We start from the raw sequence: 10,807 nt of genomic DNA, 5'->3' as shown, positions 1-10,807 counted from the left end.
CATATTCAGATAGCAACGGGGTGTCAGAAAAGTTCCAGTAATGGTGTCATGAAAGATGTACAAGACTTTTAGTATGAACATTAATGGCTGCTCACTATGACCTGAGCATCCTACAGTTCTTGGCGCAGAAGATGCTAAATGTGCTGGAGCAACCTTCCTATTCACGCGTGTGTCTGTGTTTTTTAAATTTTATTCTCAACACAGGACATAATCCAAGCATAATATTCTTTATCCTTTACGATGAAAGCCTAATATTGCTGTGGCTTATTTTTGATTGATTAATATGCTGATTATTGTCAATCGATGAATCAGATCAATGTTTTATTTTCTATCCCTTTATTAGAATTTATTTTTTTTTTGACAAATCAAAATTTACACTGCAAAAAATGCACTAGCATTTTACATATGTTACAAAATGTTTATAAGTCTTAACATTCCATGTTATGATAAAGTTCATTATAGCGAGGTAGGTGCCTACTTTTATTCTTAAGCATCTTTTGTGACACCAGTCCTGGAACTTTTCTGACAGGCCTTTCAAGTTGGTTACAGCTCCTACAACTTTGTCATGAAAAATATTTTTAAAAGTAGAAAATGTAAAAGATACAAAACTAAACTCTCCCTCCTTGTCGGACGGGAACTCGTAACAAAAAAAAAAATTGAAGCACCATTTTAAATACATCAAAAAGGCAACGCGTCGTTTGTGTAGATAACCACGAGTTGATAAAACCAAAGTCCTCACTATAGGGTTAGCGTAACTTAACAGGGTTAATTCATCTGGTCACTCATACATTCTACAGCCCAAAAACTTCTTAGCACATTGGAGGTCCAGAATGTAAACGGTCAATCATAGTGTCGTGTCAAAATCCAAATAAGGCTGCGGGAGAAGGTTACTCGCGCAGGCTGTTGATGGAGGCGCAGATCTTGAGGGCGGGACCCAACTTGATGTTCATGGTGGAGATGAGGTGGTCCTCGCGGAGGAGCAGCAGAGCCTGCCCGTCGATTTCCTGCGACAGGAAGTGAGCGGCCAGCTCCTCGCAGCCTGGACAAACACACGCACAAGGATTAAAAAAAAATAATACTTAAAGAAACTTAATTCTACAGTAAAACTGTGCATCTTGTTAAAGTGGCTTCAGCTTTTTTATTTTTTTTATTGTAATCAAATTACATTAATTTAGTTAACCAGCCCAGTTAAAATGGGGGACCTTCAAATGGGATTATCTCTGTTTTATGTTAAAAATATATATATATTTGCCAATTTTAAAAGTGCTAATTTCAGCCAATTGAATCAGCCGGCCGACAGATCAGGCCCTAGTTTTTATTTTTGAATATTCATATTAAGGGCATTACATACTTAGGGGACTTTCAGGGAGTACATTTTAAAAAGTATTTGAGTACATTCAGGAAGGGGTTAAGTTAAAAAATAAAGTTGCCAATTTGTACTAGTTAGCCCCCAGGACAACATGAGTATCCCATGGGTCTGTTCTAAAAATAGCTCACTATTGATGGGACAGTGTAACATACTAAGAAGAACTGAAACAGAGGAATAAATGCTAACATTACATTTATTTATTCATTTAAAGGGATACTTGACTCAGTGAGCCATTTATAGCAGGGAAAAGTTCAAATTTTGTCTATAATTAATGTCATAACTTAATTATTTTTCATGTAGAATTAATATCTTTAAATAACTAATTTTTCCACTTGCTGTCGACTGAAGAGGACGTCAGCTGTGCTGAGGAAGTAGGTAACGACTAATATATTATATTATATTATACTGTCAGATTTTACTAGCATCTATACACAACTTTATTATAATGTTGCTCATTATGGTGGTATTTTAACAGCAACTCATTTTGAAGCTGGTAATCGGAATAAAAAAGTTTGAGAACCACAAATATAAAGTACGCCATTGTCCTTTAATAATGTCAAAATGTCAGCGTTCCCACCTTGCAGCGACGAGATGAACCTGCACACTTCCTCCACGCTCCACTCGGCGGGCGTGGCCGACAGGAAGCCGGCCGTCTCCATGGGGAGGCCCCCTGGGGCCGAGGCGGGGTCCGACTGGGGAGCGTTGTCCTGCTCGGCTCTGGAGCACGAGCGCGAGTGGGTGGAGCTAGGGGAGAGGGAAGGCGTGTCCTCCTCTTCCTCCTCCTCCTCCTCCTCGTCCCCGTCGCTGGACGCGTCCTCCGAGCGGCTGGAGTCCAAGCGGCACTAGAGCATCCGGACGGGACGTCGGGGATTCAGGACCAAATTGCAAACGGTTAGTTAACATGGTGATTCCTAAATATTGTGCAATTTCACTAAAATGGCCTTAAATAATTTAGAATTTCCAAAGAAATGTAGCAGTGGTTCATTGTGACGTAGAGTGACAAGAAGCAGATCAATCAATTATTTTCCACTAAATGGCAGCACATCTTGTTCATTCCAGCTACGAACCTAAAACGCATGCTTTTAAAAAAAATCTCTTACCTTGACGTTTAGATGCTGGCCAGCCAATATGTTGCCGTTGGAGCTGCTGCGGCGAGGGGGTCCACGCCGCCTGGCCGCGTTTTCTGTGGAGGGCGGCAGCGGCGCATGTGCCATGCTGTTGCCTTTTCCTCTGCAGCTCACGTTGTACCTGTTCATACAAGGAGACTGTAGTCAGGTGACCTCATTCCTCCAGAACACATTTTCGTCAAATACTCTGGTAGGAACCACGCAAACTTGGCCACGGTTCAAATGGCGGGGGGCCATCAGCAAATCCTGTTTGTGACATAACGGGTAGCGGCGTCTAAACAGATGACTGTTGACTTGCCAAACACGTTTGACACGTCTGGGGTTAACGTGTCATTGGATCTTTTATCCGTATGAATGAGGATTGTTTACTCATGTACACCTGCATGCCATTTGCTGGGCAGATTAGCCATGTAACAACATTATCAACGCAGGACAATGACAAAGACACAGGAAAATGTGCCCAATAAGAGAGATTGCACGAGGTTTGTTGTGATTTATTTTACAGAGTGAAAAAGACACCAAGCCAAAATTAAGGCAATTTTCTGAGAATAATATGCCCTCACAAAATCACATTTAAAAAGCATTTTTTCGCTGTACTTATATGTAATATGAATGAATAAAGATTTAAAATATACCAATTAATTATAAATGTTTTAAATCCAGGTAAAAAATAAATAAAAATAATGCTCTTTTTACATAACTACATACATAAATATGCTCTATATAACCAAAGTTGCCTTCCCAAAAAACCCAAAGAAAAGACAGTTTAATGCGCCATCTAGTGGCTGTTAAAATAATTACACTTAGTGATGCATATATTTTAAGATAAAATCCACACCACAAATTAACTACCAAAGAGCTTGACAGTAGTGCATGCGGTGCTTCTCAATATATTTTTGTTACACCCTTTAGGAAGAACAAAAATATGTTGTGCCCCCCAAACCCTCCGCTGACTATAAATACTAGAATCATTTGTCTACAAAATGTAGCTAAGTACAGTAATTTCTGGACTATAAGCCACTACTTTTTTCACTTGCATTCGACCCCGCAGTTAATACAAAGGTGCGGCTTATCCATCAGATCGCAAGGGGGCGCACTATAAAGGAAGTGCAAGAGCGCCAGGCAGAGCAAAACAAACCAAGTGAGCCCAAATACAGTAGGTGAGACAGAACGAGAGTGAGACAATTTGTGCCCTCATTATGGAAAACAAAGTAACGGGAGCCCGGTGTGGTAACTTTAAAACACCTGTGGCTTACAGTCGGGTGCTGCTTATAACGAACTTGAGTATTCCCCAAATTTAGCTAGCGCGGCTTATAGTCAGGTGCGCCTTATAGTCCAAAAAAAAATTACTTTACATAATGATCCTTGCGCACTCCCTGACAATGAGAACGCCACTGCCACCTGCTGCAGTGGATGTGCAATTACGCTTGTGCATCGTACCGCACCTCTATTTGAGAAGGACAACCTTATGTGTGTATAGTAAGTATCGGAAAAATGGCTGAAGCCAATGCTAGCGGGCTAATGTAGCTAACTGACACACAACCATATGGTATTGAATAACTGCACGATAGAAGCACATTAAACATGGACGAGAAGAGCACCAATGAGGTAAGTAATAAGGAAATATAAGACAACTAAACTCTAGGTACTAGCAAACATCTATAAAATCAAAAAGAAAAAAAAAATACTTTTCATCGATCCTTGTATAAAACGGGGTGACAATTGGCAAAAAAAATTGCGTATTATTCACAGGAAACGATAGTAACCGGTGTAAAAAGTGAGTGTGCATGAAAATAGCGGCGTACCTCTTTGCACAGGTGTTGGAACAGAATCTCTTGGTTCCTCTGAATTGGTTGGCCGGCGCCAGGCTCAAGCAGTACTCACACTTCATCACTGGAAAAAGGCGACATCCGAGGGAACGTCACTCACATGGTCTTAATGTTGTGAAGTGTGTGTTCGTGTTTGAGACACTTACGAGGTGGGCCGTTCTCTGCGCGGGCGCCCAGTGCAAAGTCACGATCTTTGAGGAGCCCGGTGACCTTCAAATCAAAGCAGAAAAATGTTCAAGATGTGTAGACACCTTCATCATCAATGAGTGTTGTTGCTTGTGCAGCACAAGTGATTATTTTGTTACAGTACTGCTGGCTAATGATGAGTGAAAAGAGTGGGCGGAGCCATTTTAGACCCGAGTGGCCTCTTCTAATTACAGAGGAAGTTTATGTAGTGCAGTTGAAGTTGTTTGGCACTTCATTAAACACATTTACAGTCTTCATCAACTGAAATATCATTTGGGAGGAAAGCCTCCTCAATAAAACGAAGCTTTTCAACAGAGTGGGCGAGATGGCTGCACACAAACTGATTCTTGAAAATTTCAACCTCGTTAAGAAAGGAGCCGATGATGAACTCTTACGGGAAAAGGCTCGGCTCCCTCCTGGATGACGAAGCCTTCGATGAGGTGCGTGAGGACTTGAGGTTTGACCACCGCCTGGGGGAGCGGCGCCCGCTCTTTGTCGCCGTGGCCCGCCCTCGACAGCGGCAGAGGCAGGGTCAGAGCGGGTGGCAACGTGAAGGAGGCTGCGGGGAGAACACCTGCTGAGGATGGAGAGAAAAGATTATGGATTTGTATTTGAGGCGGGGGACAACTGACTCAAAATGAAGCTTTTTTTTCTGCCACAATCAGACTTCCAAATACAAACATTGAACAGCTAAAATAAGGCATTTAAAAAGGTCAAATTAAGTTCACATCTAAGATGTTGTAGTGCATTTTAGGTCCATCCTGAAATTTCAGCCGAAAGCCGAACCCCGTCAAATAATCAAGCAAAAATGTATTTTGCATAATGAAATAATTTGCCTGGTGAGTGACGTGGGTGTCAGAAAATAAAAGTGTAGAATTGGCTTGTTGCGCGTTTGAATAACTCATAGTGACAAGTAGCCGTTACGAGCTTGTGGAAAACTGATCCCTACTAAGCTTATGAAGCCAAAAATTTTGACCTTTTTGTTGTAATCGAATAATCGCTGTAGCCCTGCAAATAACAAGTTAACAAGTTAGTAAGTATGCTGACAAGGTTTATTTTTATGCTTAGTGTGCCGTATTAGGGTTAAGTGTTTGTTTTTTTATTTTAAAGTCATCACTCATGGCAAAGAAAATAAGTAATAAAGTAGAAGAAATGTGATTTAATGTTAAGGGAATCATGCAAAAATCATGTTTTTCTGTAGCTAAATTCATCAACTGAGGCATTTTTAGGTACCTGGAAATTCCTCTCTGCACAAGACAAAGTTTTTTATTGTTTGACATTAATAAATTAATAAATGAAAATCTTTGTTGTTCTAAACTTTAAGGACCTAAATAAGTTTCTTTATTATGATATATATTTTTAAATAATAGGCCAAGTTAATCCGTTTTCTTTTCTTTTTTTTCCCCCCTGCCAAATATCAGAGTTGGCCTCTGCCTAAAAAATTAATAAAAAATCCATATCGTTTGGGCCCTAGTGTATGTACCTGACTCCTTCGTTGGTGCCGGAGTTAAAGTGGCAGCGGCGTCTTTCATCAGCGCAGATTCCGAAGATCCCGCAGTGGTCTCGTTGGGTGCGTCGCAGTCAGACTTCCTCTTCAGAGAGCCGTTGGCAGGCTTATTCTATCAGGACAAGTTTATTGAACGCTGATGCTCAACCTTGCGAACAGAAAACGATCACGATTGAGCTCACCACAGTTGTAGAATTGTTGTGCGAGGCGAGGTTCACGTTCTCCAGGGCCGCCACGTTTCGCACCTGCGCCAGTGCCACGGCCTGCACGCTCCCCGCCATGCACTGCCTGGCCCCCACCAGCTGCACAGGAATGTGGGGCGGGTTGTGGGCCGCCTGGCTGTTGCCGGGCGGCGCCGGGAGAATGGGGAGCGGCTGACGGGGGGACACCTGCATGGGTAAACGGTGTCCGTGCGGCGTCTTGGGCTGGATTGGCACGGGGCCTTTGTCGGCGGCATTGGCTTGCTGGAGGGGCTGCACCACCAGCGTCTGAGTGTTAACGTTAGCTTTGGGGGCGACCGAGCCGATGGAGTAGCCCTGGGTGGAGGTAGGCACGTTGGAGGTGGGCACCAGGATGACGGGGGCGGCCGAGGGCGACAGGAGGAGCTGGGAAAGGGGGAGCGCCGGGGAGGAGGAGGCGGAGGGGGCCACAGATGCTGCGGGAGGAGGTACGGTCATCGCCGGCTGGTTGGAACCTTTGACGGTCATGGCGTTGCCGGACGATTTGGCCGCTTGCTGCTGGGGTTGAACTTGCTGCTGCTGACCGAGAGAAAAGGCGGCAGATTCTTTTCTTTCGAGGAGCTCCGACTTGATGGCGACCGCTCGGGGAGTGGACACGCAGTGTAAGGCCAGATTCTGCACCTGGGAGGTTCAAGAAGTGAAACTTAGTTTGTTTTCCGTACATGCAGTTTTGTTTACAGCTAGTTTTTGTTTTTTGTTTTTTTAAATCTTCCCCGCTCCCATGTATTCAAACTTCACTTTTTTTCATGTTACAGCTTTATACAAAAATTTATTTCATTCATTATTTTCTCAAAATTTCTACAGGCAAGACCCCAGATTAAATAGGAACAAATGCTGAGATGAACATCAAATGCCATTAAAAACTGTTGTTGTTTTTAATCTTCAAACTGAGGGCTGCTGCTTCCACAAAACTAAAGTTAGAAATGGTTCCCAAGTGCAGTGTGAAAAGGCTTGAAAACTGATGTCAAATTATAAACCAAGACAGTAATGATAATATAACCAATTTAAATAGAAACAACTGCTGCCGTCAACATCAATTGCCATGAAAAATGTTTGGGTGGGGGTTTTTTTAGACTCTGGGCTGCTGCTTCTGCACAAAAATGTTAAACGTGACTTAAGTGCAGTGTGAAAAGTCCTGAACATTACTTTTCAATCACTAACCAAGATCGTAATAATCTATATAGCCAATTTAAAAGCTTTTTCAGTCTGGACTGCTGCTTCCACACAACTCAAGTTAAAATTGTGACCTTTTAAAACTATATTTTAAAAGTCAAAACTCACACAATCAATTGCTTTCCAACTGCACTGTTAATATATTTTAGTTACATTCAGGCAAAAACAAAAATGATCATTTGTCTAACAACTTGCAAATGTACTAACAAAAAATGAAATGTGGTTGACATTTTGTGGTTGAAGTGCTCCAACCTGATCACTGTCTGAGGTAGTAGTTTCGGTCTGCTGCTGCTGCTGTTGTTGTTGTTGTTGTTGTTGTTGTTGTTGTTGCTGTTGTTGCTGCTGCTGCTGCTGCGTCTGGGCCACTGTCGCAACAGTAGCCGTCGCTGTACCCCCTGGCATAAAGATGAGCTGAGAGGCCAGAGGAGCCCTGAGAGAACGATTCACCTGGAGGACAAATGCTACTTGTTATAATAAAATGAGGGAACCCACTAAGCACCGAACGATTTGAGGAAGTACATGGATTTTTTTTTTTTTTTTTTTTTTACTGGACACAACAGTCCATCCTCATCCAACCCACCCTAAGATACATCTGCCCCTGTCCTGGCGTGTTTCCCCCCAACAACACTGACTGGTTCAGGGTGGTAGTTGTTGCGGAGGTGGCTGGCCCGTGGGGACGCGGGGTGACCACGGTTCCCCCCGCCGACGTGGTGCTGAGATTCACCTGGGAAAAAAATTCAAATCACACATTCTGATCCAGATCACAAGTTTAGAAAATAACGCGAATGATCGGTGATGATAAACCATACAGTGGTGGTCGCCTGTGTGATGCTGCTACTCGGGGTGTTGGACTGGCGACTAGCGGCAAGTGTAGCCTGATTGGAAAAGAGAGAGAGGCATGAAGGGGGGGGGGGGGGGGGGGGAACGTACATAATAATTTTTCCTACTAGTATTTTTTTTTTTTTGAACCACAAAAATCTAGCGTGATTGTCAAGGAAGAAGCGGTTTGCCACAAAGGGAGGAATTAATGTTAAAGGAGAGAGACAAGGTTACAAGGTAAAATGTATTTATATTAGTATTAGAGCATGGTTGTTCGCAGGAAGAATGTGCTGTATAATTTTATTTTATAATTGTATATATATTTATTTAAGAAGTCTGCGAACTGTTACACAGTACCTATATTTTTCTGTAGATGGTAGTTTTAAAAATTATTTTTCAGATATTTTTTTTTACTACACAATAGTTATAGCAATGTTTTTTTTTACACAAGTCTTGCACACAAAAAATACACAATATTTCTTTACATTAAATTACAATACAATATTTATAACACACACTATAAAAAAACGAATAAAAACTAAACTAAAACAACGCATTTAAAAAAAAAAAAACTAATGAAAACTAATTAACCTGCTCTGCATACCAATTAAAACTCGCTAAATTTATAAAGCAAAACGACATTAAAACTATTACAAAAATGACCCCCCCCCCCCCCGAAAAAAAAACCTGGAGAGGATAATTTGAGTGGCTGTTGATAATAATAGATTTTCCCACATGTTTTCAGTGACAGACTCTCTGCGCTTTGCTTTCAAACCAAGTAAATTATAAATACTTATAAGTATTATTGTACAGCAATCAACTATAACAATATAGGGAGAATGATGTACTACCGGTGTTAGCATATTTTATTGATAAGAATACAGCGTACTTCCACTTGCATTACTTACAAAATCTGATTACATCGCTTCCATGGTAACAGCGCTCCTTCCTAAAAACCGAGGACCACCTGTCATTTTAATTCTTGCCTACCTGTTGCACAGCCGCCAGGTTCTGCAGCTGCGCGTTATTGATCTGCTGCTGCAGCATGAGTTGCTGGAAGTACTGCGCTGCGTTGGGCTGTCTCTGCAAGGCTTGGAGAGCCTAAAAACAAGCACACAGTCAGATATAGACCGCCAAGGCGTATTTTTCTTTGTCAGTGAATCGGCTCCGGCACTCACCTGCACGGCCTGGCGCTCGTATAGAGACATGTGGGCTATCTGCGGTGGGCGGGAGGCTCTGCTGGTTTGAGTGTTTCCATTGGTGGTGGTGGTGGTAGTGGTGGTGTTGTTGTTGTTGTTGTTTGTGCTGCTGCTGGTGTTTGGGTCCTCACTTACATCCATTTTATCTGCTAACAACAGTGAGCAGTGTCAAGAAAGTCGCATTAATGTACACATTATGTTTATTCACTTTTCTCTAAGTTAAAGCACTCGTATTTTTCCTATCATTTAGTCGCAAAAAGTTTACATGAAACGAATTCGCTGGTTACCGTTTTTTTTTTATAAACTTAAAATGCATTACAACCTTTACAGCTGAACTTAATTTGAACATCTGTATACTTTTTAATGCACGTGCCCAACTGTTTAGTATTCGGGTGCTGATGCTGCACTGCGCCCGTACAAATGGCAGCAACTTACTTTTTCCTAGCAGATGCTTCTAACAAAAAGGTGTTTGTAAAAAAAAAAAAAAAAGAAAAAAGAAGCAGGAAGTTGAGCCGAACCGAGCCAACCGCATTGAAGCCAGGACGATTCGTTCAATTTCCCAACCAAGCCAACCTGTGAAAGTAAAGCGACAAAAAAAAGCATCATGAGTTCGTCCAGCTAAAAGGCGACAACGCTATGGCTAAACAATAGAGTAGGCTATGTATGACTAAAAAAATAGTGAGTACATCCGGTGTAGCGTTTCAACGTGAACAGAAAGACACGATAGTTTTAAAGCAACGGTGGTAGCGAAAGTTTAACTGAAGATAATTAGCTCCTTTGGCTTAGTTGCCAAGCTAGCATTTGAAGCTACACGGCGAGCAACCATGCAAGACGTCATCATGATCGTGTGCTGCCTCCAAAAGGCTGCTGATGCTTGTGTCTTTACCTTGTTTCTTGGTTAATGTGTTACTTTCACTCCTTTTTGCAGGAAATTATAACCCCCCGGTTCAGGTTTGAAACGCAGACGCCGAAAGCCTTTTATTGGCTTTTTGGCTCTAAAAAGAAAATCCGCCCCCAACAGGTCGATTTTTTTTCTTCTTCCTCACAGAAATGTTGGAGCTTGTTGAATGGGGTATGCAAACAATGCCGCCATCTGTTGGAAAGCACCGACACGCGCCATTTCGATGTTACGAAACGTGTTTTTCTTGTGTTTATTTTATTGTTTTGCACGTAAGCGTAAGGTATTCGCTTGAAAAAATTAACAACCACTGTTTAATTCGGAGTATTTTTTGTTTGTTTATTTTTTCATTTTTCAGAGTATTTTTTTTGGGGGGGGATATAAAATAAATCGATTTAAAAAAAAATAGTCTGTATAAATCGCATAACATTGTTCTTACCTATTGTTTTATGAGATAACAT

The 10,807-nt window shown here is 41.8% G+C and overlaps 1 protein-coding gene across 4 annotated transcripts; it reads right to left on the bottom strand.

Annotated features, from left to right (window-relative positions):
* Positions 1 to 23: 23 nt before the first annotated feature.
* On the bottom strand, positions 24 to 10,519 carry phc1 (polyhomeotic homolog 1). 4 transcript variants are annotated; one of them, XM_077575550.1, is made up of 15 exons: positions 10,335 to 10,519; positions 9,880 to 10,021; positions 9,428 to 9,597; positions 9,240 to 9,350; positions 8,240 to 8,305; positions 8,011 to 8,154; positions 7,683 to 7,877; positions 6,201 to 6,878; positions 5,995 to 6,130; positions 4,907 to 5,088; positions 4,472 to 4,535; positions 4,302 to 4,389; positions 2,470 to 2,617; positions 1,947 to 2,211; positions 24 to 1,039 (listed from the first exon to the last, which is right to left on the bottom strand). In XM_077575550.1, the coding sequence occupies exons 3-15, from the start codon at positions 9,587 to 9,589 to the stop codon at positions 888 to 890; spliced, it is 2,391 nt and encodes a 796-aa protein (XP_077431676.1). In that variant the 5' UTR covers positions 9,590 to 9,597; positions 9,880 to 10,021; positions 10,335 to 10,519; the 3' UTR covers positions 24 to 887. The 4 variants fall into 4 exon arrangements, with proteins under 4 accessions (XP_077431676.1, XP_077431675.1, XP_077431674.1 ...); XM_077575549.1 differs by having other exon boundaries at positions 9,428 to 9,594; positions 9,884 to 10,021; XM_077575548.1 differs by having other exon boundaries at positions 9,884 to 10,021; positions 10,335 to 10,517.
* Between the last annotated feature and the right edge of the window lie 288 nt (positions 10,520 to 10,807).

This window comes from Vanacampus margaritifer, chromosome 9 (genome assembly GCF_051991255.1).
Source record: "Vanacampus margaritifer isolate UIUO_Vmar chromosome 9, RoL_Vmar_1.0, whole genome shotgun sequence".
Taxonomy (NCBI): Eukaryota; Metazoa; Chordata; class Actinopteri; order Syngnathiformes; family Syngnathidae; genus Vanacampus; species Vanacampus margaritifer.
Note: the sequence above shows the minus strand (reverse complement) of the source record. Positions and strands in the feature narration are given on the sequence as shown.

Bases quoted from the DNA above. Each gene is read 5' to 3' on its own strand.
- phc1 (XM_077575550.1), bottom strand. From the start codon at position 9,589: ATGGATGTAAGTGAGGACCCAAACACCAGCAGCAGCACAAACAACAAC. The intron at 4,536-4,906 runs GTAAGAGTTCAT...TTTGATTTGAAG, and splicing joins AGGGAGCCGAGCCTTTTCCC to GTCACCGGGCTCCTCAAAGA. The intron at 2,618-4,301 runs GTACGCCGCTAT...TTGTATGAACAG, and splicing joins TCCAACACCTGTGCAAAGAG to GTACAACGTGAGCTGCAGAG.